Source organism: Pinus tabuliformis, chromosome Q (genome assembly GCF_031772625.1).
Source record: "Pinus tabuliformis cultivar Carrire ecotype Pingquan chromosome Q, CPIR1, whole genome shotgun sequence".
Classification (NCBI taxonomy): Eukaryota; Viridiplantae; Streptophyta; class Pinopsida; order Pinales; family Pinaceae; genus Pinus; species Pinus tabuliformis.
The window spans coordinates 1,365,359,833-1,365,387,828 of NC_142296.1; the positions used below are offsets into that span (position 1 = coordinate 1,365,359,833).

At 39.9% G+C, this 27,996-nt stretch overlaps 1 protein-coding gene across 1 annotated transcript in view; it reads right to left on the minus strand.

Moving 5' to 3' along the window:
• Nucleotides 1-14,139, minus strand: part of LOC149224999 (cytochrome P450 734A1-like) — a 142,778-nt gene extending 128,639 nt beyond the window's left edge. The window contains exons 1-2 of the mRNA XM_089386397.1: nt 13,677-14,139; nt 13,256-13,479 (exon numbers count right to left, since the gene is read on the minus strand). Coding sequence (XP_089242523.1) covers nt 13,256-13,479; nt 13,677-13,947 — 495 coding nt within the window. The 5' untranslated portion in view covers nt 13,948-14,139. The remainder of the gene's footprint in view (nt 1-13,255; nt 13,480-13,676) is intronic.
• Between the last annotated feature and the right edge of the window lie 13,857 nt (nt 14,140-27,996).

Sequence of the window (27,996 nt, forward strand, 5' to 3'; positions counted from 1 at the left end):
GTTTTCAGCAAATTTATTTTTTCCAACTTGTTAAATGTATGGTTATGGGAAAGGGCATTTAACTATATGGGAGAAATAAGGAGAAACTGAAAACCGGGGTGGGAAATGAGAAATTTCTACACCCTCAACTCAATATACCTCCAATATGCAGGTTGATCCTGCAGACCTGAATGTGCATGAGGCTCAAATGAACTCATCATAATTTCTGCTATAACTCGTACTCATCAAGCTGCCATACTTCTGTCATATGCTCCCCCTGAGGTTATGCACCTCTCATGAACTATGCATTCCTCTAAAAATATGCATGATGTAACTATGGACTGCAAAGGAGGTTGCTCTTCACTATTTGAAGAATTGTTGCTCCTTCTATCTCCACACGGTCTTTGGCTACTTCTTTTCTTCCTTCACTAGTTTTCTGCTACCTCCACTTTGTTTCTGCTGCTCTGGCTGGTTTTGCATTGAATAATGAGGCAACATACAGTGTCTTGCCATATGGCCAAAATTATGGCATGTATAGCACTCCACATGGCCAAGATATGAAGTAAGAGGATCAAATCTCCTACTCCTCATGTCAGATCTATACCTTGCATGCAATGTGTTTCTCCTCCATTGGTTAGATCTACAATCCATTGCCTTGTGTCCAAATAGGGTACATGAGTAGCAATAACCATAAAAAGCATGATGATACTGTTGCAAGCTCCTCTAATTAGATATATACATTTTGTTCCTGTAGTTAGTGTATTTCAAACTTACTAGCTTCTTCAAATCATCATCATGAATATTTTTGTAGATTATGCATCTAGCTTGAGCGTCTTGCTGCAAAACATTAGGTGCAATTGGATCCTTACCACATCCTTCAGATACCAGTCTCGAAATGTTAGATCCATAAGACAAAAACTGAGATTTAACATTTTTGCATCTGTTACCGCTCAAACTAGCAAGGGTCCTAGGAGGGGATCCTATTGAGAACATCAAGTGGCAACAATGAAGCAATATCCCACTGTCACCAATGAAGACACTAACACAAGGGAACCTAGGAAGAAGAACGATCTTCGAGCTAGGGCTTGCAAAAACTTGGGATTCCACAGCCGGATTGATCTCAAAATTGGAGGACCCCTCAAGAAGACCCCAGCGCAGTTGTGGATAAATGTTCAAGGGTTTTTTTATGGCAACAAGTGATTTCTTGTGATGCTCTAGGATTGTATAGGCACAACAACAACTGCTCAGGGCGGGGGTTGTCACTCTGATCCCTGCCCACTCCGTTCTAGTTGTCTCCCAACAAGAAGTTATGGGGGGTAGTCCCTATGGAATGAGGTGAAGGAAAACAAGTTGGTTTCCAAATTGTTTGGGAGATACAGATGAGTGGCCTAGTTACTTGGTTAAACTTAGCAAGATTAATGTTTAGATTAGATTTTAAGTATGAGACCGGTGCCTTAATGGAGTCACAATTCTTGCTTATGGTAAATTGAAACCAAGTGACCGGATGGACATCCGCTGCTTGAATGATTAACTAACCTATATGATATGCAAGTCCTAGGACCTATGTGAAATACAGTGATTTTGGTTGACTTTAATTATATGCCTAATCTAAGTATGGTCTTCCCTTAACTATTTTGAAGCTGAGCTCCAAGGTAAGTTGTGGAAAGGAGGCCAACAGGAAGCAAGCTCGGGCCTAATTAATGACACCTTATGTTGTGCTCCTATCACCCGATGCCTCTGGTGCTGCAGAGACTGTGGCTCTGACGACTGCAAGGTCACCATGTTAACCACCAAAGAGTTGTCAAACCCCTCAACCTAGGTGAGAAGGGTTGCCCTAGATTTCTATCAACCTAGCTTATGCTAAGAGGTAAGTTTTAATGCAAGCTAGATCTAGGATGCTTATGCAAGAGATTATGAGTGAGATTATCTTGAGTTAAGATTATTTATGTTACGTAAGTACTTAGTGTAAATTAGCTTATAGCAAGAGTACTTAACAATGATGAGATGACAATCTTGAACAAGATAAAATTGCTTTAGAGACATAAGTGCGAAATTTCAACAAATTCTCACATGATGTAAACTGTCAATTTTTCAACAATGTTCGATACCACTTTAGGATAAACCAATCACCATTCAAGATAGCCAAATGAAAACTTAGATGCCAAGACTTAGAGTGATTACTAAATACAAAGATGCCAATTAGATTCCAATTATCAAAAGATCAGATTTAGATCTTAAATGTAAGAGTGCTTTTAGGTGTCAAATTCCAGAAATTTTACAAACTTAAAGTAAACCACACAATTGTTAGATCTCAATAGTCAAATCAACAGTAGTATCTCCGAAAATTTCAGCGCTTATTAATGTTATGGCAGCGGTAGAAAAATCACTCTAAATTATAAAATTTGCCCAACACATGAAGTACAAAACTTCCAATGACCAAAAGAAGTAAATTTATGTGTCTAGCTTTATGATGATTTATTCAGTAATATTTTAAATCTGTAATAAGTTGGTACAACAGTAAATTGACCCATAGATCAAAAAGTTAGTGATGTCAGAACCAATGCCCAATATACCAAAAAAAATAGTAAAATTTACCAACTTGGAAAAATCAATTTTTAAGGTTTCTAGAGGGTGTGATTCAAAAATTTCAAATCTGATCTATTTACTACAACAGTGAATAATTGACAAGTCAACAATCTAATGAAACAATAATCAGTGCCCAAAATACCCAAAAATAGCAAGAATTTACTGAAATTGAAAATTTTTAGTTTTTGATCCAATTTAGGTGTATCATGTATGCTTCAAAAATTTTCAGTTATGCAATAAATTCCAACAAGCATAAAAGTTAGATCCAGACTAGATCTAGGGTGCCCAAGTGGCCAAAATTTTGGGAAATCAATATTTTGCAATTTTAAACAATTTTGACCATGTAGCATGTCATTTAAGGGCTTAATTATTGTTGATTTTACTGTTGTAATAAAACAAAGAAAAACAAGGGTTTAAAGTTCAAACCCTAAGCCCAAGCCCTTATAAATGCACTTGCCCAAGTGGCCCAAAGTTTGAGAATGAATATGTCACTTGAAAATGAAGATTTTGGAGACCAAACACCTGCAAAACCACTAAGGAATCAGTCTTGAAAATTCATATGAGGGTTTAGGGCATATTAGGGCAGAAAATGACCAAGGAAAGGTAATGCTAGGCCAAGGAAGGCTAGCATTGGGGGATAATGAGGCTAAAAAAGCAAATCGGGGGTTGAAATGGCAAGAGAAGGCCAGAAAAGGTCAACGCTGGAAGAGGAAGAGGCCCAAGGGCTTGACACTGGGGCAAAGGAGGCTCAACGAGGAGGACGCTGAGGGTTTAAAGGGCTAAAATCCCACAACAATCCCTCTAGGTTTTCCATCTAGGGTGAAGTAGGTAGGCCTAGGCCTCTTAGGCCCATGGCTAGGCTTGAAAAGGCCTAATACCCTTGATGTAGGGCCAAATAGGGAAGGTCGAGGCCCCTAAAGGTTACGACCAGCCCTAAAAGGGCCTAAAAATATGACAATGGGGGCTCTACGGGTGACGCTGGGCAAGAGAAGGCTGATGTTGAGATTGGAGGGGCCATATCTGGTCCCAAGGAGGCCAAAAACTGAAACTCTTGTCTCAAAAAAAAAAATCCTTCTTTGTATCTCAATTTTTCTGCAAAATCTTCAATGAATAGCCCTGCAAAATTGTCTAGAGACTAGATCTTACCCTCGTGGGCCTAGATCTAGCTCTTCTTCCACTTGATCCCTTGATCCAACCTGCAAAAATGAAAATAAAACACCCAAACCCCAAATATATACAAAATACTAAAAATCTCCAAACCCCAAGTTAGAAAAAACAATCTACAAGTTAGATCTACAAAATTATTTACAAGATTTACAAATATATAAGAGTTTTGAAAATTTTAAAATTTTGAGAAAATATTTTTATGGAGTTTTTTTATTTTTTATGAGTGGCTAAAAATACTTTAGAAACCCCAACGTATACTATAGCCTTAGCGAAGATTTAATTCACCATATAAATATTTGGGATCCAAGCAACAGTGATCCTTGCCCAAGTTTGTGAACTTGGAAGCCAATGACTAAAGTACCTGCAAGCACTATAAATTTATCTCAAACAAATAATTTGTTAGATCACATGGAGAATCAAACCACCTAATATTAGCGCAAAACTATCAATAGAATAGTCTTATCTCCATCTAATGAAAAAACAAATCTTACCAATATTCAGCACAACATAGAGGTGCACGTAGTCAACACATACCACAATCAATAAGCAAGAACACCATGAATTGCACTCCAAAGTCTTTATTATGATTGAAAAAATAGTTCGCAGCGGGACAATAGTTACAAAGTCGCTTCAACAACAATTTTCTACCGAGAGATCAAGATGCTAGAGACTCAAATGACTCTCTAATTTATAGATTTATCCTCCAAGTGGAAAGTTAACAGCTAGTTTATTTGATCCTTGTTAAAATAATCTTGGTCGTTGATAAACACCTCAAGTTCCTTTAATCTTGGCCCTTGATTTTTATTTTTTTGTAAGCTTGGCAGAACTACATCTTGATCATGTCCAATATATCACCTTGATCAGGGCGAGGAATTGAACTAGTGACTTCACATCAAGGAATGTCTTAACAGAGCAACCGATCACCATCTATCCAAGACCCAGTGGACCTTGGCCCTTGATTTTTTCTTTTTTGAGGAATTTTCGAATTTATCATCTAATTCCATTTTTATTAACTCAAAATTAATTATTTTGAGCTAATTTCCTCAAAAAATTGACTTTGACTTAACCACCAAGGTCCAAGGGTCCAAATTTTCTTGAAATATATGATACTCCCTTGGTGGAGGACCTTTAAAAATTGATTCCTTTAGAACCCACGAATTTTTCCACTTAGAGAATTATTTTTCCTAAGACAATTTAATTTTGACTCTATTAATTAATATTTTGGCTTAGCATATAATTTTATTTTGTTAGAAAAATTAATTAATTTACACATGAGGGGATTTAATTATTTTTCCATCCTCTAATACATAATATTTTACATTTACAACCCTCAAAGGGGGAATACACATTTGGCTTAGACCCTCAAGACACATAACCCATGTGCGACACAATATGATTTAGTGGACCAAGTGATTTTTAATAAAATAATAAAGCCAACTAGATTAAAGTATTCCCAAATCACTTTTACATTAGACTCAACTAAAAACATTAGGACTCACCTAAGATTCCGACAATAAATTTCACCCTAGCTTTGGGGTTTAAGCTAGAGGGAAAAAACTCTTATGATTAGCTATATCTAAAAACACAGGTAATCAACGAGGTTTAAAAACTTCTTAGGATGAAATTCATCATCAAAATTATAGGCTTACCTAGGTTGTTACATATACTCAAGGTCTTACTAGGATCATTTACATCATATAACTTGCAGAATAGGTTTACAATGACATGTAAACTGCTAATAGATGAATTGATCATGTTGAAAAAATTTGGTGCTTCCTCTTCCTTAGAACTTTGACAAAATGTGTGCAACGAGGCCTAGAAAAGAGGAGGAAAAGGTGAAGAAGATATTCATTTAAGTGACCACCAAGGACTAGACCAGTGCCTTGCCTTTAAGGAGAGATGGAGTCAAGGTAATTTCAAAGTTTGGAGAACCTTTCACCCAATCAAGGAGACCTTAAGCAACTTCACATGGCATCTAGGGCATAAACTCAGTTGCAAAATGTATTTATACTTCAATGTGCAAGATTTGATGACTTATCAAGGTCACATCAATAAATTTTTACCCCTAGGAACATTCATTCACCATACAAGACACATGTGATATACGCAACACCTCAAAAGTCCAAAATTTCACCATTTCACATTAATTTAGGGCAATTTCGGATCTAGAGAGCGAAAATTCCATACATTAATCATGTGACAAGATAAATGTAAAGATAAGCATGAAAAAGAACAGTTACATGTATAGTGAGTATATCCAATCATTAATTGAAGACATAATTCGAAGCTCCAAAACCAAGAGATAGTAACCCAACATCAAAATTCATCCATGAAACCAAACTTGTCCTCCAAAAGGAAATGTGAAATTCTCAAGAAGAGAAGAAGATCCAATCCAAGTGATGATGAGAGGAATGAATGAACCTCTCATATATATACAATCCAATAGGGGATTTGAATGGCCTAATTCGCCTAATTTAGCCCCAAAATACAATAATGACATGACTTGGTCATAAGCCCACCAAGATAGTTCAATAATACAAAGATAAAGCCTCTCAAGAGGGCAAAGTAATAGATACAATGAGTCGTTGGGCCATTGAGGAGGCTTCGTGGAGTCTAAAGCCAATGTGAGGGAATAGGCTCCAACAATAGTGATCAAGGGGGTGGCCCCTTGATATCTAAGCAAATCCAATATGGTGTCTCCAAATGGGTGTGGGGCACAATGACAATCTCATGGGTCTCCAAGTGGGTCGATAATGCCTGTATACCATCTGTAAGAGCTAGAATGGTGACATAAGCCCTCCCATTGTTTCTTATGGAGAGACATATCTTCATCTGAGCCTTGGAACATCTACCAAGTGTATTTTGCAAGTGTGAAGCCAGTTGGGCATGGTGGTCTAGGTGCATCATCCTCATCCAAAAAGGTGGAACACAAGCAATCAATGAGTGGTGTTGAGGAATCCATGAAGTGGTACATTGCCATCTGTTATGGTGGGGGCCCATGGCCCTCTATGCTCACCCTACAAGTGCAAATGTGACCCCCTGGAGGGCTTGGACCCCATATAGGAAGACCAAACCTTGAATGGAGACCCACCTATAATCCTGCACAAGATCCAATGTGTCTCCTGGCCTTCCAGTACAACAAATCATTAGAGTAATTGAGTAAAAGAGCTTGCAAACCATGGAAAACAAGTGGACACTTCATAGTGGCATGCCCTTCCATAATGGGATTTGGCATGTACAGGTGTCTCCAAGCTCAATAAAAGGGTTAACCAAGGACCCTATTAGGCGGTTTCAACCTTTCAAGAGGGTAACATGTCCATGGTACATCCATCAAATGGTAGGTGGCATGTGATATAATGATGGAAAGGAGTGGGGATCAGGGGAAGGCTCCACGCCACATGCCATAATACAAGGGTAGTTATAATAGGGGAGACCCACACTTGGGTATATGAGTGTAGGAGGGAGAAATCATGGTACATGAGTTACACCGACCTTTGTTTTTCCACCCTTCTTCATATGCCTTTTGCCTTTGATTGATTTTTCTTCATAACTGCTTAGGGCTCTAGGGGATGAGAGCATGATGTGTAGAGCATAGCAGTGGATACCCCCTTAAGGTGGGGAAGTTCATCGCGCACCAGGGGTTGGGAGAATCATGGGTTCCTTAATTAGAGGGGGCTCATATAGGGCCGATAGGAACCAAGGTGATGGCCATAGATAAGGGGTAGAGCTCATGCTTGGCTTTTGCCCACGTGCTAAACTTGTATGTCCTAACCATATTTTGCATTTATGGTACATTTCCTGTTGAAAGTGGCCAAATTATGATTTTTCCTTTCTTTTTAGCTGCATCAACCTCCGGGACATCGTTCCAAGCCCGACCCATGGTGTGGACAAGAGGAGGGGGAGGCTAACTCCTTATGGACCCAATGGGCAAATGTGGACCCAAATGGGAAAAATGATGAATGGGGTTGTAATGAGCAGAAGAGGAGTGATGCATATGGCATTAGGAAGCAGGACCACGCAACCAAAATCAAGGTTTCCCATGTAGTGTCATCCCTAAAGCTTAGTGGCCAATAAAGGAGATCCCACGGGACTAGGATACAAGGTTAACCATCAAATTGCGCAGAGGAGACAAGAGTACAAAGCTAGTCCACTCTTTCCGCCAAATCCCCCCACTAATCCATGCCCAAAGTGTCCATGATAAGTAAACAAAAATAGAAAACTACACAATGAACAACCATACTTTAGGGGTTGGAAAACCCGCCTTCAAACATATAATCATAACAGGTGGGCGACGGACCACATGGCTAGCTCAGGCAAAACAGAAAAAAGCACACCGAGCTATCTGGTGGATGCAAGGGGTTGCCAGCTGAGGACCATCTAGGAGAAAATTTTCTCCTATGTATATCACCCACAAAGTGGAGGGTAACAGTGCCATACCTTGAAATTTGCAGCAGTGAAGACAACCACTCCTTGAGAAGTCATTCTAAAAAAACAATACAAATTTCTGCCAACAAACCCCAAATCTATTCTCAAACGATCAAGCTACAACCAAGAGCCCCCTTCTAATGCCAAACCTTGAGCACTACTGAGAGGGGGGGTGAACCAGTGGTGTGTCTTATTCTACAATTTTTACCAATTAAAACTTCTCTACTGAATCATTCATATATTAAACAACAACACATTATATCATCACATGAACATAAACAATGTAAGCAACGAAATCAAACAACCATGAGATCAACAATACACAACAAAACCATCAAACACATAAGAACACAAGATATCTGGTGGAAACCCTTCCAGGAGAAAAATCACCCTTGTTGTTGTTGCGCTGCTTTGAATCTCTATTATATCAAGCAAAATATCTTTTACATAGATTAGCTGAAAACCATCAGCCAGGAGACTCAACCCCATATACAACCAGTGGAACCCCATCAGCCAGGAGACTTGATTCTACTGATCAACTTAGAAGACTATGTTCTCACACAGATCTACGGACTACCATCCATTGAAAGCCACCACAATCAACGATCCTCACCCAACTCCGATTGGACTATCCAACTTTGATTGGATGGAGAAACTGTTCCTTTCGCCAATGCTATAGAATCACTGCTCCACTCTCATGAAGTCACTACTCCTCTACTCTATGTGGACCTTGTTTCATATATTTTCACACTGGATCCAAGACACTCTGCTCAACTCGATTCAACTCTGCAATACGAACTCCAGCAGCAAGACACAATCAACAAATAAAAACACCACAACAATTATGCTCTCTACTCAAGCAAATAGTGGCCACAAATCCATCCAAACAAATCTGAACAATATAGTCACCGACAGCAAAACTCTCAGCCATCAATAATGCTCTCAACTCAATCTCTGCTCTAGCAGCTACAAATATGATCTATTTTGCAACATGCTTCAAATCTGCACATTCTATAACCATTTGCACTCATACACTGATGTATCTTTGCACTCTAGTATGTCTAAAGCATTCTCCTCTTTTGCAACTCTCTCAACCACACTCTCACTCACTACTACTCTGAACCAACCATCACTTAGCTCCAAAGTGAAGAATATAAAACATGTAGGGCAAATTGCAGTTTTGGACTAGGATCAAGAGTGCACAAAGTTGACAAAATCCAACCACTATCACCACTACTTGTGCACTAAAGGTGTTCACACTTATTGGGGGAATTGCTCAACCAATTTCGACCTTATATCATTAATTTAGAAGCTTCCCCGAATATACAAGTTGAAATATTCCAGAAGTGCAAGTAGAATGCAAAGAAAACTTCATTTTAAGCCTCATTCGCACCCACAAAACTAGCAGATTTCAGTTGTCATTGCACTCACAAGCCTGCCAAATTTTGGTTGGAGCCTTCCAACCACATGCATGAGCATGTCTCCTAGCGGTTGGGGTAGAGCATAAGGAGAAACAAAAAAACCTCTGCTCAGAAACTCTGCCACTTGAATGGTCACCTTATCCAGCTCTTGTACATGCCTCCAAACCATTGCTAAGCATTTTGACACTTCGATAAATAGATTAAACATGTCTCCCAAGTGCCACTGCCAAGTTGACCTAGAAGCCAACAAATAAGAGTTGACACGACTACCAACAAGTCCTCTACTCTCCTCAAACACTTGTAAAAGTTGCAACACATCTAAATAGACCTGCAATACACTATAGGACATCTCCATCATCATCATAAAGCCAATCACACAACTAACACAAGTCATCCTCCAGTTCCTGCACTAGGTCATGAACAAGAACATAAACACCAATAGCACATGAGGAACCATCAACATGAAGCACATCTCCATCACTTGTAGCAGCATCTCCAATGCCTCCAACCAATGCACAACAAGGCATCACAAAGTTGACATCAACGCACTATGAAGCCAACACAAGGTTGACATCAATGCCAACACAACTAGTTGCAACTGTGCTACAAGGATGGCATCAATACATCAACTAGACTAAATAGGGCTGACATCAATGCCAACCATAGTTTTAAAACTAGGTCGTTCTAACTCGGATTAGGCCTGGTTGACCAAGCCATACCCCTACCCAAACCGACTAGGTCAATTATCTGGTTCGGTGGCCAGTCCGTTACCGAATCGGCCGAGTTGATTACGGATTTGGCCGGTTCAGTAACAGACTGGTCAGGCCAGCCAAACCTAACTTAAACTAACCAATCTCAGCGGTGGGGAAAAAAGGCGGGCTGGGAGGACTTGAAATCGATTTTTTTTTTAATTATTTCCTAGCCTCTCTACCCCTCTCCCACACCTATAAAGGTGACCCAACCTCCTCATATTTCCTCACAACTATGTCATTGCATTTGTGTGAGTATTTGTAAGGAGTTTGTGAGCAGTTGGAGTTGGTTTTTGGAGCAACATTGAGGAGGTTCTTGAGCTATCTTTAGAGCAGCATTGAGGATTTGGTTTTTGGAGCAACATTTTCCATTAAAGAGTTGGTTTTTGGAGCAGCATTGGTTACGCGTTTTTGTTCTAATCATTGGACAATGCATTGGGTTCCATTTGATATAATAGATATATTCATGAGCAACTTTGATCAAGTGTTGTCTTCTCTCTATTATTCCAATGCTTTAAGTTTGGAAACATGAATGAAAGTCTTTAAAAATATGATTTTTCATTAAAAATTAAATATTTAATGTACTTTTTACAAAGACCAAGTCATTGGAATTAACTAGTCAGAGTCGATATCAAGGCAAAGTCTGAGTCAAAGTTGACCCTCGGCCGGTTATCAGTCTGAGTTTTAAAACATTGATGCCAACATGAGCTAGTTGCCATCATGAAACCAATCGCAACATTAGCTAGTTGCTACCATGAACACCTTAATGCCAACAAATTCAAGGGAAACCTCCCACAACCCTTCTGGTAGAAGTTGGGCTAAAAGAGTGGGGACTTAGGCCAAGGTGATAGTGAACCTCTTTTTGTGCGTGCCAATTCAACAGGTTGTAAAGGAGCTTCAACAACCCTACCAATTGAAGCGGTAACAAGCCCCATATATCTACCTAAACAAGAGTGCCCTTTCATTAAGAATCATGTCCTTTCATTATTACTAATTATTACTTATAAATTATTATTTAGAGATTTTATGTGTGTGTGTGTGTGTGTGTATTGTATAAGAGAGAAATCCTTTAAAAAGTTTAAATTAATTAAATTTTCTCTTGTTTCTTAATTTTGGCTATGAAGGAATAAGTAAAACAACCTCTTGGAGGATTTTGTTAATGTGGATGGTTCTATCTTCTTGATAGATATTGGTATATTTTGATGAGAAGGCCTTGTTGACATGGATAGAATTCTTTTCATGGATGATTGTTGGTGAAATTTGATTATATGTATTATTTAATGTGAGTTATCTTCTTCAAATCTTGTTTATTTTTCATGGATAAAGGTTATTAAATATTTACCATAGTTTGTCGTTGTTTTTACTTTCTTATTCTCCTTCAAAAAGGATTTTCATTAAGTTCTCTTGCGTCTTGAGGTGACCTAAGTAAAGCTCCCTCCCTTATTTGTCCTTGAAAATTATAGGGCACCTAGCCCAAGCCTCTAAGGTACATGAGTTAGTATATCCTAGTCCTTGAGGTTAATTTCACTCTTAAGATTTTTGAATCTTTCATCAAGCTCTTTTGAGGTGACCCAAGCTATGCTCAGTCCCTTATCCCACCTTTGAAGATTAAGTACCCTATGGTTGGAGGTATAAGGGACACAAGTTGGTCTTCCTTAGTTCTCTGAATCTACATCCATCTCTTTTATCTCTAGTTGTATTGCTTCTTGACTCCATATGCCCCCAAAAATATGTTGGTAAGCTAAAGCATTGATATTCTATCCTCCATCACCCTTTTTCTTTGTAAATCATTCGAACTATTTTTTTAGGATTTTACTCTCTTGGTGATTCCTTGGTTGTGTGTGTTTGGGGATTTATCCATTAGTTCTTTGAACCCACATCCATCTCCTTTCTCTCCAATTGTTGTTGCTCCTTGACTCCATATGCCCCCAAAAATATATTATTAAGCTAAGGCACTAATCTTGTATCCTCCATCGCCCTTTTTCCTTGTAAATCATTCAAACTATTTTGTTAGAGTTTTAATCTCTTTGTGATTCCTTGGTTGTATGTGTTCGGGGATTTCTTCCTTTAATCTTGAACCTTAAAACTACCCAAAGAACACTAGCAATCATATCCACTTTAAACCCTAAATGGTGCAATCCTTTGATTGGTAGTATTTGAAGTAGAAGCTCAAAAACCTAGACAAAGTGATGCCATGCCCAAAACATAGGGTGCTCCAACAAAGGGACTATACACCATCAAGTGCCATATCACATGATCAATCAATATGTCATCAAATCCTATAGCTCATCATAATCCATGAAATCTAGTGAATGTCTTGTCTATTGAAGCTCTCAACGATAAAATCACAAGGGGTAGCGAAGAAATTCACTAGGAATACTCCTATGCCCAAATAAGGGGTATTAAAGGCTCCAACTCGAGAACATGTGCTCTTCTCGGGAGTGCATGAGAACCTCAGAATCTCATCATGCGGAATGGGAATGACCTTCACATTTCATAAAATTAAATTATTTTCAATATTGCGGTCAACAAGGGATTAGAACTTGGACCAAAGATACAACATAGCATACAACAAAACCAAAGAACAGTTAGGATATGTGGATCAACAGTAAAAATTCAGGTGACTACATTGGCATCATAGCAAGGATCAAAGTAATGGCATCTAGTCAAATGCAAAAGACTGCAAAAGTCAATGTTAGTGATAGAGGCTAAACTATAGAAACATAAATACGTTAACCAAAATGGTTGGAAGAACATTTCAACTGAACCATAAAGTATGATATTAAAATTAGCATGCTCATTTTTCTTGGCTGCAGAACACAAATAGGTGTGTTTTTAGGTATTGTTTTCTGTTTTAAAACTGTATTTAGTAGTTGGGATTGATCTCCTTCAGAAAGACTTAAGGCTTTTGTTAAAAATATGTTTTGCCTTCAAGAAATCCAGATGAAAAGCAGGATTGATGATTCTTCTGTGCTGCACCCATTTCTCACCCTCCAAGCCCACAAGGCCCTGTCCCACCAACTGCCTTCCAAGGGGATTAGAAAAAATACGTCCATAGTGGCCGAACTTGTTGGATAATATCTCCTTGATAAGCTCAGGGTGGGGAACATTCAGCCTGGGTTTTGAACCAACCCAGTAGATAAAATCCTTACCTATATACATATAACATACAACAACAATAGTAACAAGAGAAGAATTGGTGTTTGCACTAATTAAGAGATGTAGACATACTAATTAAAGCGTTAGTTATTTTCTTCTTCGCATGCTATTCTGATGACATGTAACATCCAAGCCCATGTAATTATGCCAACCCAATAAGTAAATTCAGAGGAACAGTACGCAACCATACCGTAGGTTTTAGTCCAGTGATGATAATGTGGTAGAACTCGGGGTACTATGTCATGTGACCATGGCATGGGTGTGGACTTCGCTTCAGTATCCATCCGAACCATATCAGCAACATTTCCAGTTAACAGTCTGTAAGGAGGACCTCTGACTCCTTGGGATTCAAAGTAACTCTTTAATTGCAGAGGCTTCCACCAGATGACCGTCACAATTTTCAGCAAAAAATATCCTACGCAGCCAAACACAGTGGCCAAAACCCAGAATAGCCACTCCATATTGAAACCCAATTGAGCTGAGATGAAATACACTAATGATGTTTGTTTTATTGTGCTCCAGTTTTGAGTCTGTGAATTGCCTGTAAGCACACGTCAACTTCAGGATTATTTCTGTCAGTTGCGTAACGTACACACCCTGCATGCGTGGACAAGGGTGGTATGTAAACAGACCACTGAGTGAATGAAGACCACGGCTACGGAAAGAAAAAGTCTGATGAGGTAGGCTTCATCGAAATTTCTCCACCAAAAAATCTCGAAGGAAAGTTCAAAGTTCATGTTCCAAACGCAGTTCTCTATAATGCCACTTTTTGGAAGCCTTTCTGGTAGGTCAAAATCCGGCAAAATCCGGCAGCAATTTATTGGAATAGCAAGTTTGATAGCTAGTTTCTGCACAATCAAAGCGTCCCAGGGGTTTTACAGGTTGCTGAATCCAAATATGCACTAAAAAACCATTTTAACTACAACCAATCAAGAGTTAACCTCAATTTCTTCCGCCGATTCCGTCACCGGAATCTCCAAAAAGTCGCATGATAGACAACTCGGTTCCAAATACTATGCTTTGTTCTTGGTCAAAATTGCAAGACACGACAAGACAACAAAATAAAATAAGTATTATAGAGATAGGAAAGAAAATAAGTACCACTTCTGTCATGTATATTATTGTTCATTTAATTGAATAAATTAATTTTTTGATGTAAATATTTGTATTATGAAATAAAATTATATATTATTGCTTATTTAATTAAATAAAATAAGAATTAATTTTTTTAATGTAAATATTTGTATTATGAAATGAAATGATATTTTAATGTCTATTAGATTAAAAATAGTCTATGAGACTACTAATTTTTTGTTTTTAGATTTTTGTAATTCAATTTTTTTCTTAATCAAATTGATGATGAGTTGGCCTAATTTTCCAACAATCCTCTCACTGAAAAGACAATACCAAGAATATTCCCATAATTTTCTCTGATGTCTTTGAATGCATCACATTCCAAAATGAAATTTTGTTCCCATTCCACTGCCCCAGAGATGCAAAACGTACACACATGTTCTTCTCAAGCTTCATTAGGCCTTTTCCACCATCCTGTTTCACACGGAAATTGATGCAAGTTGGTTCTTAATTGAGCAATAAGAACCTTTTCTCTCCATGGAATGCTAGCTCCAATGAACTCTTTTTGTTGCAGATCATGCTTAGGATTGAATTCCTCAATAGAAAGAAAGAAAGAAAGAAATTAATTTAACGTCCATGAGGCTAAAGATAGCCTATGGGACAGATTGCTTCTTCATCTGCTTGATGTATGCTCACAGCTTCTTGACAAACCCCTCGCTAAATAGATTATCCCAAGAGCTAGCTGCCAGCATATTTACGTAACTTTCCATGTTGTCTTTGAAGGCTTCACATTGTAAAATGAAATGCGTTTTTGTTTCCACTTTTCCGAAAGAACAAAAAATGCATACTCTTTCCTCCCACACTTCCTTTGGCCTTTTCCAATGCCCTATTTCACAACGGAGTTGATGAGAATTAGTCTTTAACTGAGCAATAAGAATTTTGGCTCTCCAAGAGATATTGACCTCTATGTATGTTTTTGGTTGATGACTATGAGTGGGATTAAACACTTCAATAGAGTAATTTTTATTTCTTCCTAGCTCCTTATCTCAAGTATGCTTGTGGAACTTTTCCATAACAAAAGCTTTTATCTCTTTGTTGTTTATGGGACACACGTTCAAGCAAATACCCCATTTACTAAACCATTTGTTATTTTGCTGCATCCAAGTTTTTTTGCTCTTGCACAATCTATCATTAAAGACAACCTTAGGCCATCTACCCTCTTCTATTTGCTCAATTTTTTTTAAATACCTTATGACTCGCACCATAGCAATTGCTTCAATAGGAGCAATCCCTGTTTCACTTAACAAGATATCATAAGGAATTGCACTTTTAATCTTAAATTTGTTTGTAATCAAACACTTCTGAATTTTCTCAATTTGTCTCCACTGCATGTCAGATGTACTGCTGGCCCATAGTTCACAACCATAAAGAATCATCGGAATCACTAGAAGCCCAAAAAGAGTTTGAGTGGTTTTCCAGTCCCATAACTCTGCCTCTCTATGCCTATTTTGAAAAGCATAAAATTCTTCCCAACCCCCCAAAGTTCTTTTCTTTCTACAACCATTCTAGCTTAGATTTTTGTTGAAGTCAATTCTGAGTATTTGTAATCGCAACTTCTTCCAGAATGTTGCCTTCAAAATAGAACTTATGCTAGTTATATTTTCTTTTCTTAGAGAAGACCACTACTTTCGTTTTGCTGATATTGACTTACATCCCCACACTTCTACAAAATTGCTCAAGGGATAGTAAGTTCTCTTGCAAACCAAGAGTCGATTTAGCAATCAGAATAAGGCCATTTGCATACAAAAGAAGCCTTATAACAAATTTGCCCAAACAGATACCATCACCCCCTTGCGAATTTAACTACTCCTCAAGCTTGTCGATATATAAACCAAAAAGGGTAGGAGATAGTGGGCAACCTTGTTTGACCCCGATATTGCTTCTAAAACTTTCAGAAATGCCTACTGAAGTTCTAATTTTGACTTTCACCTCTTCATACAGCCTATGCACAACCTCTCTCAAATGTTTAGGAACCCCAAGTTCCTCCATTCTGTGTTAAAGCTTATCCCTAGGAACGGAGTCAAACACTTTTCTGAAATCAACAAAGCAACAAAAGACTTCTTCCTTTTTCTCCCAAACTTTTTCAATGATGTGCCTTAAAGTTATACAATGATCAACTATGTAATGTTTAGGTCTAAAACTTGCTTGCCCTTTAGCACGTTTATCTCTTTCTTCTGCTCACTTTCTAATTTTGTTTTCTAGCATGCTTCCAAATAGCTTTGCAAATAGTACTTCTTTTATCCAACTCTTTTCCCCATACTCGTTTACGAAACTTCTGCATAACTCTTTATGTATACTTTATGCAAGTACATTTTAAGTAGCCACCACATACTAGGATATTATTAACATTTTGCATAAAATAAATTATTTTAGGTTATTTGTAAGTTAGCCACATCTAACAAGGTGTATATTAGATGATATGGAATTGTGTATACTAGATGATATATACTTGAATTTTCTCATGTGAATCCAAGGTGGGGTTTTAATATTAGGTAGTATATTTTTTTTCCAAGATATATTGAAATAAAATGGTGTATGAATGAGCTCATTTTGTAGATGTAGTAGCGAATTATTATTGTTATTGTGTTTCATCGCATTGGAGTTGAATTATCATTGTTTTTGTTTTTCATCATGTTGGAGTTTTTTGAACTTTAGTGGCTGTAAGGGAAAAAGGAAAAAACGAAGTATGTACTCAAGCCCAACACTATTAAAAAGTGGAGAGAGGCCTTTTCTAGTATTGTAGAAATAAGGCTTTCAGAACTAAAGGTATATAATGAGTGATAATTCCCATTACTTTTCTCCAACTAACTTTTATGTTATAGCAAAAGGTAAATATATTATACTTTAAGTCATGTGAAGCACTTAACTTTATCTTTTGAATCAAGTTTCTATGCAATCACATACACTGTGTGATTAGCTAACAATGTATCAATCCATTACTTTATTCCAAAATTTCGTTATTTATTTTGTTGTGGTTTTTGGAACTCTATTACAATTCTTAATATTCTATTTATTATTAACTATCCTTGGTAGAAAGGCGCTAAATTTAACATGAAAAATATTGCATAAGGAAACACATTAATGTCTATCCATGATCAATGACTTTGATTCTAGAGCATAAAGTTCATATAAAGGAAGATTCTTATAGTTTAGAGAGACTGTATGTCATTGATGTTGGATGGATTTGTAATATTTATAGAGTTTCTTTTGTATGAGAAAATAGCAAAAAAATAGACTAATGTTGTTTTACATATGAATTATTTTACTTAGTCTTTGTTATCCTCTACAATTTCCTAGGCTGAGGAGGAGATCGAAAGAGGGAACTTCGAATCACTTTCAGCTCAGTAGCTAGCCCTACTGAACCAGAGAGGTATCTCTCAAAGGATTGTTAATGAATACATGCAAAGAAATAGGTTTTAGGCTAGATATATAAGTTTGTTTTGAGTATTTGTGAATTTAGGTTTTTAAGTTTGCTGGACTAGGGTTTAGAGCATGTAATTAGGTCTAGGCTTCAAGTATGCAATAACAAGTATAAAAGGAGCTAGGTATCAATGTGTTATGGTGCAATTAGAGTGTTTGTCAATGTAGTATAGATTTGTGAGTTTCAGAGAACCTAATGAGCATGTGAAAGCATGAATTCATTAGCTTTAGAAGAAAAGAAACACAAGTATGAATTCCACATAAACAGAGCTTAAATTCAAGATTTATGTCTATCTAACTACAAGGAAATTCATATGAAGAAGATAAAGCATGTAAAGAGAGATGATTTATCCATTAGAAACTGATAAGAAAGGAAACAACACCATAGACTCACTGAACTAGAGTTCCTGAAATATAGTTGCAACTACTCTTGTATTAGTTGAAGAGAACATAAGATACAAGCCTTCTCCACAAAAGTCCAACCCCTCTCTCTGAATGAGAAATGATACATATAGACTCAATCAAATAGCTTCCCCACCTTCAGGAGTCGAATTCCTAGGTGGTGGAACTGTTTCCAAGATTCTCTCAACCAACAGGTGAGAGTGAGAAGGTCAAATACAAACTCTTCTCTTAGACTTTGTTTTGAATTTTTCTTCCTTTATGAGGCCTAATTAACCATAAAAACAACCTATCATGTCTATTTATTCATGATTACATCATCTAACCTTGAACTACTGCAATTACATCATGATTTTTTACTTTGACCAAGTCAAACTAAAAACCTAGGAAATTACACAGTGAAATTTTAAAATAAAAACTCAGAAATTTGTAGAAGTGTAGTGCCAACTTTGAGCCCACTTTTAGGTGCCTTCCTGAGGTCCAAATGAAGATATGAAAAAACAATCAACTATATTTTCAAGTCTAGTTTCCAGAACACCTTGGATTTTTTAAAATGACCTATGGGAAGGCCTTCAAAAACTCATTCTCCCGAGGTGTCTCCAAAAGTGCAGCGCCTATCAAAAAGAGGGGCAGAATGTTTGTTTTTGACCCCTTTTTCTCCTTTTTCTCAAAATTTAGACCTCTTTGAAAAATCTGATGAAATGGGTTTTGGAAGGCCATGATATTTCCAAAACTGCAAACCATTTGTCATTTGGAGGCATGGGGAAAAAGCACATTGCCAAGGCGTTGCGCTTCTATGACTAACCAATTTTCTCAATTTGGCACCAAAATTGCTAAAAAACCAAAAATGCTCAAAATTCCTTCAAAATTGGTCATGAGCTGCAAAATTATGTATGTCAAGCCCTCATGGATGCTTTAGCAAGCATCTCTAAGTTATCCCTCTCATTTTTTTCCTTTAGGGTTTCCTTCAGCTTGTTTTCCAACTGCTTGAGCTTAATGTTACATATCATGTTTCTGGTTTGACAGTGATGTGCCATGTGCCTTAGTAGCTGGTTATCTTTGTTGGCTTTGTAAAGAAGCTTTTCAAAGTGGTCATTGACCTTATCTAGCCAATACTCTCTATCCTCATTGATCTCCAAGGCAATTATCTCCTCATTTATCTCCAAGGAAATTTTGTCCTCCATGTCTAGGTCTTCATCTAGCAAACTGTGTCTTTTCTCCTCCTTCAATGCCTTTTTGAGTCCCTCGGTCCTTGGCCTCTTTTTCTTGCCTTGTTTCAGTTTCCTCAAGTTCACTAGGCTCCAAAACTGCTTTGCCTTTACCTGCTTGTTGCAGCAATTTAGTTTGCTCTTTCTCCATGATGAGTTGTCTAGCTTTAAGCTAACTATTTTCTTGTTTCAGTTTCCTCAAGTTCACTAGGCTCCAAAACTGCTTTGCCTTTACCTGCTTGCTGCAGCAATTTAGTTTGCTCTTTCTCCATGATGAGTTGTCTAGCTTTAAGCTAACTATTTTCTTGTTCTAGGAAGGAGATAACAAACCTTTCCATGTTGTCCATGAGTTCTCTAATCTGAGAATCCTTCTCTTTGATAGTATGTTGCATGTTTGAAGGCTCATTTTCTATTTCCAAGTCCACTAATTCAAATTCATGCTCAATCAAGTCTTCATCCTGTATGTGTGATCCCTATTTTGCCGATGTAGAAGGCTTGGCCCTTTTCTCAACCTGAGAAGTAAACACAAGGCTTTTTCCTCTTTGATACATTCTAGTCACCTCAGGTCTAGGTGCTTTAGGAACCTCCACTGATTGGCATGATGATCCTATCTCCATCTGTTGTGTTGGTATGTTTTGATGCTGAAGTGAAACATTAGTCCCATGCCATTTCAAAACTATTTCTATGAAAGAATCCCATGTCATGTTTTTCTCTGCAAGTTGATGGAGAGTTATAGTCTTTATCAAGCTATGATGAAAAAGACTAGGGTAGTGTTCTTTGTTTTTCACCTTTACCTTCTCAAACATTTTGACAAGGCTTCTACAGAGATAATTGCACATGTTGAGAGGTTTTTGAGCTATGAAGTGCATTATAAGTTGGATGTGATATGCATACAATCTAGAAAACATTCCCTCACAGGTGAAAAAATTCATGACAACCTTCATTAATGGAGCATACTTCTCCAACAAGTACCTAAATGGGATAATGTGTGTATGGGTCTCCCTATAGGGTGTTTTCAAGAAAGACCTGTAGTGTTCAAGATCCAAATTCATACCCTTAAACTAGTATTCTCCATGATCAGGTATCCTTGTATAAAGTGAAATAGCAACCACTGAAAATGTAAACTTAACCCTTGCTATGATGGTCCTTTCCCCTTTCAAATGAGTGGCAATACAATCCGTCAACTGTTCATGAAAACCTACTTCACATACCATTTTGCAAAACTCTAGACAATTTACATCTTCAAAACATTACTTGATGAAGGGTGATGAGTTGATTTCATTGCAGTTGGTAGGCTCATATTTGAGGATTTTTCCTTCTTTATGGTGTTTTTTCCTCTCTAGTGAAGAATCTCCCTCCATGATGGTAGAAACCCTAGAATCGAGAAAATGGAAAAAACAGTGAGGAATGAGTGAAAAGATGAAATGAGGGGTTTGAGGAATGGAAATGATGGTAGAGAAACTTTTAGGAGATGAATATGGATTGCAAGTTGTTGGGCATGGAATCCCCCCAATGCATGTTTTGGGGCTCAAAGCCCAAGTTTTGACCAAATCTTGTTGTAAAGCTTTGTGAATTGCGAGCATGGTGCGCGAAAGTATGATAGAGTCACAGGGTTGTCCACCTTAGTTTTGTAATGTAATGTCGATTGGATAGACCTACCCATGGTTTGCAGACCATGGGATTATATAAATAGAGCGAGGCTCTAAGTGTATAAGATAATAATCTAAGAGAGAAGAATGAGAAGTCTAAGTGATTGAGTCGCAATGCAAAGTGTGTCTTTGGGTCATATAGTAGGAGAAGGCTTTGTAGCTGACTACAAAGAGAGTGCGCGGACCCTTGCAGTTGAGTGCGCATGGCGGAGTCGAGTCTATAATCAAGGGAGGAATTAATAAAGAAAAGTTTTATCATAATTCTATGTATCTATTCTTGGGTTAATGCATGTTTGATATAATTTGCAAATATACTATTTGTTTACTGCACACACCTGTATGAATGGTTTATGTTGTTCAAGTATATCTTAAAGCACGCAAGTAGGCTAAAATAATCAACTAACATTGGAATACCAGTAAGGTCTTGGGTAATAATGCATAGCGCAACGTTCAGCCCTTGGGTAGGGATGCACGAAAGCAGTATAACAAGCTGCAAGATACGGAAAAGTGCACAAAGAAACCTACGCGTAGGGTCAAACTGCGGACTAGTCGAACTCATCAAACATCTCCAAGGTGCAGAAACCTGGTTCTAGCACCCTCCCATACTACTTCAGGTGAGACTTTAGTCCGCGCTCCATGGACTGTTGCTGAAAGGGTCAGTAGTACCAGGATTTGTTTAGCTAATTAACTCTGAACCTGGGTCAGGCCCCAACAAGCTAACAAATGGTTCCGTTGTGGGGACCGAGATCTGCATAGAGATGTCTGATGTCACATCACTGAAATCTGACAAAGAAAGGAATTGAAGAGTGGTTGGACATGAAGATTCATGAGTTTGCGACGCAAGAATACATGAATCCGTGAATATCAAAGCAAGAGTGGTTATATTGCTACTTATATACGAAAATCCATGAAATTTTCTTTGCATCCTTCCCTACTGAGTTGTACGAGTGGATCACGAAGCTAGGAGATAGCCAAGGAAGGTGTAAAATTGACAAACCTATTGTGTGGACTCCAGAGTTGGTGCGCAGACTGGAAGCATCAGAAGATAAGATCGTGCGTGATGTCGATCACTGGCTAGATCGGATCATAGGAAGGTTCATCTCCAAATTCGCAGTAGATACTTCGGTCAGCTATAGCAAGGCAGAACTACGCTTCCTCAAGGGACCGCGAGGTAAGTACGTCAAATATTTGAACACTTGGATTAAAATGCTATTGTGTGAAAAGCGGGTTATGCGAATAAATTTATGTTTGGGGCTACGTGGAGTGGGAGGATCTACATAAATGAAGGTAGCATAGAGTTCGAAACCAGCCCCTTGATATCACCTCCATGAGGGGACGAAAGAAGAGCTCACGAGGGCTTCACCAAGAAGTGTGATCAATCTGATAAAGCAGAGAATTCCGCGCATACCACCCCCACCCACACCACCACCAGTTTCACCATCTTCACCCCCGACTTCGCCCACACAATCTCCGCCACCACTGCGAAGTAGTATGGCCAGCGCGATAAAGCTACCGGTGTTCAAGGGAGTAGGGAATGAAGATCCGAAACAATTTTGGTTCATGGTAAAAGCATTATGGGAAGCACAGCGTGTCACGGACGAAAATATAAAGAAGGAAATGTTGGTCAGTGCTCTCCAAGATCGCGCGCTGACCTGGTACATTAAACATTCTAATGACAATTTGAATGCGGGGATAGCGGATATCCAGACTGCGCTAAATAAAGAATTTAGCAGGTCAAAATCAGAGGCATAGTCAATTATTGGATTCAAAGAAATCACGATGTTACTAGGCAAAACCCCATGGGAGTTGGATCAAAGACTAAAGTGCACAATTCGTGAAGCGAACATGACCTTAACAGATGGGCAACACTGCGAATGGTTTGTAGCCTCGTTAACACTGCATCTATAGAACACACTATCGCAAAAAAGACTAACCACTCAAGCTGAAGCATTGGAGGCCGCGATGAGATTGCATAAGACTTCGATACAAGATACAAACCTCGGAGTCCAACAGATTCACGCACAGTTAAAGAACTTGTGGCTTGAGATGTAGAGTTTGAAACAAGACAGGACGGTTCACCCAGAAGCGCGCGAGGAGGTATGGTGCGTAAAGTGCAAAGGCCAAGGACGTGACAAATACCATTGTACAGTCTTCACGAACTACTTGGCGGGAGGAGGACCAATACCTTTGAGACCGCAGGCACAAGTAGGACCAAGTGGGCGCCTGCATTGTGGTGCGCAATTTGTCAGATAGGAGGGAAGGACGCAATAGATAACTTCCATCTACTACAGAAGTATACGCAGAATTCCCAGCAGTTGTTCTGTAATTTCTGCAGGTCAGTAGGCCATGATGAGTGCACCTGTAGAAGTTATGAACTGATGATGGATCAGACTCCTACCTATAGAGCTCAGGTCGAAACACGGCCCCTTGATCAAAATGCAGGAATGGCGCACGTTGGATTTCAGGGGCACAGATGAGGCCAAGGAGGAATGGGACCAGGAAGAGGTCGTGGCCAACTGATATGTTACAATTGCGGAGAGCGGGGCATTATGCCCACAATTGTACAAATCCAACAAGACCATCATGCTTATATTGTATGCAGTTTGATCATGAGACAGAGGACTGTCCCATGCTAATAACAAGGTTGCACGATAAAGGAGCACTCCAACCTCCCTCGACTTAGAACCTACAAATGATGAGGTCTGAGTCACGCGAGGAAGACCCAAATGTAAATATTGTGCTCTGGAGTGGTATCATGACAAGGGATGACAAAGGCAAGCAGCCTGAAGAAAGTACCTGGGTTCACAAGGCTCTGACGAAGGAACCTGAATTTGATTTGGAACGCACTAAAGAGACATTCATGGAAGCTAAGAAGAGCTTTGTGGATTCCTCTACTTCAGGAAGTAAAGACAGACTGGAACCAGAAATGGACCCATCGATGCTCACTACATTCTTGGAGACATGCATGAAGCTGCTACATGACAACAAGGCTGTGAAGGGGCTGCAAGAACTTATAACTAGATGTGTTGGGACCTTGCCAAGAGAATCGTGTGTAGTCAGAAAGCCTAGGAAGCACATGACGCGAACAGGAAGGGAGATGAGATTGACCGCGTAGATCAGGGAGTATGAAATGGATCAAGTGATTCTGGATCTAGGATCAGACGCGAACGTCTTGCCAAAGTAGACATGGGAGTGCATGGGCAGGCTCATGCTGCAATGGTCTCCTATCCAACTGCGTATGGCAAACCAACAGAAGATCCTACCTATGGGGAGATTGCAGGGAATCACAATAGATATCGAAGGAGCGAGTCTGCTAGCAGATTTCGAAGTGATAGAGATTGTTGATGACAACAATCCCTATCCTGCGCTACTGGGAATAGATTGGGCCACTGACATGAATGGAGTGATAAATTTAAAGAAGTGCGAGATTATTTTTAAGAAAAAGTCACTACGCGTAGTGGTACCTTTAGACCCTGCAAAAGGATCGCGCTCCACAGAACTAGTGCACGAAAACGATCTAGACTATATCTAAAAACTAACCGCGCGGGAAAAGGACAGGGTAAATCCAACAGCGGATGGCAGGTTTCGTGGGAGTGCGAAAGCTCTTGCACCTCAGATTCGAACGAGGAAACAGAACGAAGGCAAAACCGGATACACGAGGTAACCACACTCAACTGTAACATGATGACAAGGTTGCTACACTGCGTGGCAATAGAGGCAAGAGATCTGCCTATGTATGATGGGTTGAGCGAGGTGGATGATTTCCTGAAAAAATTTAAAAGAGAAGTACCAGAACAACAACTTTTCGATGCTCTAAAACGGGTACTGCGCACTAGCCCACAAGGTGGTGGGGTACGCACCAGCAGAGTTTTGTGGACTAGTGTGAATGCAGAAGGATGATGCACCTACGATTTGGGAAGCCTCAGATGCAGATAAAAGCCAAGTATGATGGACAAAATGGCCCGCGCGCCCATCTTTTCAAATGGATACAGGCATATGGTGTGCAACCTGCACGAAGGCACACTGTTCGCATGGTAGGAAACATGATCAGCAAGCAGGGGTGGGCAAGACAATGGTGCAAACAACCCCTTCGTTTGAGACAAGGAAGTATGGTAAGACCAAGTGCGCACAAGCATGTTTACACAAAAGATTTTGACAAAGTGTGCAAAGTACTGAACAGGGTCCACAATGCGAAATGGACTGACTGGGACCTGCACGTACTAGTGGTTCTATGGGCATATAGGACCACGTGCAAGAACCTAACCGTGCAGGTACCGCCAAGGCTGGAATATGAGATGAACACTGTAAGCCCTCTAGTACTTGAAAGGCCTAATCTAGCACTAGTAGGGATGATGGTTCGTGGAACCTTGGAAGCCAAAATCCAACAAGGAAACCTTAGACTCCAATAACTTGAAGAAGAAAGGGTACGATTAAGAAAGAAAAGCACGTTGGCGGACACAGAAGTCAAGAAGCTAGAGGATGAAATAAAGGAATATGTACAAGCTGGAAAAGAAGAAGAGGGGCTATGAAATTTCCACCATCAAGGACAAAGCAGTATGCGTGGCAACCCAAATCCTCGCAGGAAAATTTATGCGCAAGCGTCGCGCAGATGAGGTACCTGCGTTGGTGGTTGCACTGGCCGAGAAGTGTGCGGAGGGGGTCCAGTTTAACTGATCCGAATTCCTCTACACAGAATTCTTAGAGAATTATTGTGAAGCCCAAGAATAGGGCAAAATGTTCCACTATCCATGGTTGTTGCTATCCATAGTGCTTGTGGTTGGGGAGTTGTCGGAGGATAGTCAATTCCCCATAATTGACAGGGACCTACTAGAGGCTGCGAAGTATGCTTCGCTCTAGGCCATGAAGGATGCTAAGTGGATATGCGAAAGCAAAATCTTCTGGGTGTTAATGGAAATGAACCTCAGAATGGGGACCAACCGTAAACTACGGTTGTCACCCACTGTTTACAACAGTCTGCAGGGTTTTTCCGAATTTAAAGTAGACATGCATAACATCTATATCAGGGCGCGCAAGGACCCGACCAAGCAGTGGGAAAAGCTACCCTTTGTAGCCACCAACGACGTCATTTTCAATGTCCTGGAGGCATGGCTGTCGGAGTGGCGTGCCCCAGACACTGCAGAGCTCGAGAAGTCGGTGGCACAAAGAAAGAAGGACGAGGTCAAGCTACGCATTGCACAGTTGGCCGAGAAACGAAGGGAGGAAGTAGCGGCAGCCGAAGTGTGGGCAGTGTGGGAGGCAGCGCAGAAAGCAGTTGAGCAGGAAAAGACCACAACAGCAACACAGGAAGCAGTTGCGAAGGCGAGCGAGGGCCAAACAATGCCTTCGCAGGGGAAGGAAGCAGCGAAAGTAGGAACAAAAGAAGTAGGCGTGGACCCACAAACCACATCAATGCAGCTGAAGCACCAACACCCGACCAAGCGGGTAGGGTCGCAGAAGAAGGCCAAGGCCTCGAAATTGTCCATTGACCTGATCACCCTAACCGAGGGTGATCTGCACGACATCAACGAAGCGGTGCGCGATGCCACCACCGAGGCTCTCCAAGATTTCATGCAAGAGAACCAGATTGTGTTGGGGCCCTCAGAGCGCAGTTGTAGGAATTACAGGTATGCCCCCCTCAGGTTGGTACAGTCGGATCCTCGGCAGTAGAGCATATGTTGCACACGCGGATAACGAACACCATAGTGCTGCTGGAAGGAGCACTAGTGCCATCAAATGAGGCCGATAGGCCTTCGGTTAGCACGTTGAAAGGTCTTGGTATCAATCTCGCTGCACTCCCACGCGAGACCTTATATGTATTGTAGGATGGGATAACAGGAGAGCTATGAGCTAAGGAGAGCCGCGCGCTCCAAGTACTCAGTAAGCAGAAGATAAATATGGAACAACTAAGCTTGTAGCAAGATGAATTGGTTTTGTAGAATCAATAGCTAGTACAGGTGATAGGCGACGCTTGTCAAAGCATCCCAGAGGTGGCCATCCCAGCAAACATACAAGCAAAGGTGCGGATCCACAGGTTAGCAGCATGGGTCAACGAGGTGAAGGAAGAACTGACAAGGGTTCAGTTGGAGCTGGACCTTCAAATCGTGGAGCTGCGGTTAAAGGCACAGCCATCCACTCCCCCGAAAGTCAGAGAACAGCGCGCTAGTGCTATCACAATGGGATTGGAGGAAATCGGAGGTGTAGTGCGAGACTGCACCAACATGTTGGAAGAATCACTTGAGGTCCTCACAACTCTACAGGAGGACCCCAACATCTAGCGCTTAGAGATAGAGGCGCGAGAACTTCAATAGAAGTATGACAGTGTTTGAGGAACTGCGCTGATGGTGGTCCTCACTCAGAGGTTGGCATGGATGCAACAGGCTAAAGCACTAAAGGAGCAGGTGGATGTGGCACTAAAGTAGTCCTCAAAGCGCGCGTCTAGCCTTGGATGGACGAGGCCTTCACCATCATGGTAGAAATCGAAGGAAAGTTGGCACACATGCAGGGGATGCAGATATTGATGCAGAGAAGCACTCTCGACACAGAGGTCTCGGAACAACGTATGCAACAGATCCAACAAGCAGCAGCTCAGTGCGCTGCTGACCTCTGCGCAGTTCAAGAATAGTTGGAGGGACTCTGTGCAAAGATTTCCACGCTAACAGAGTGACTTGAGGGTGAGTGACGATGTTTGTGTTAGGGCCTG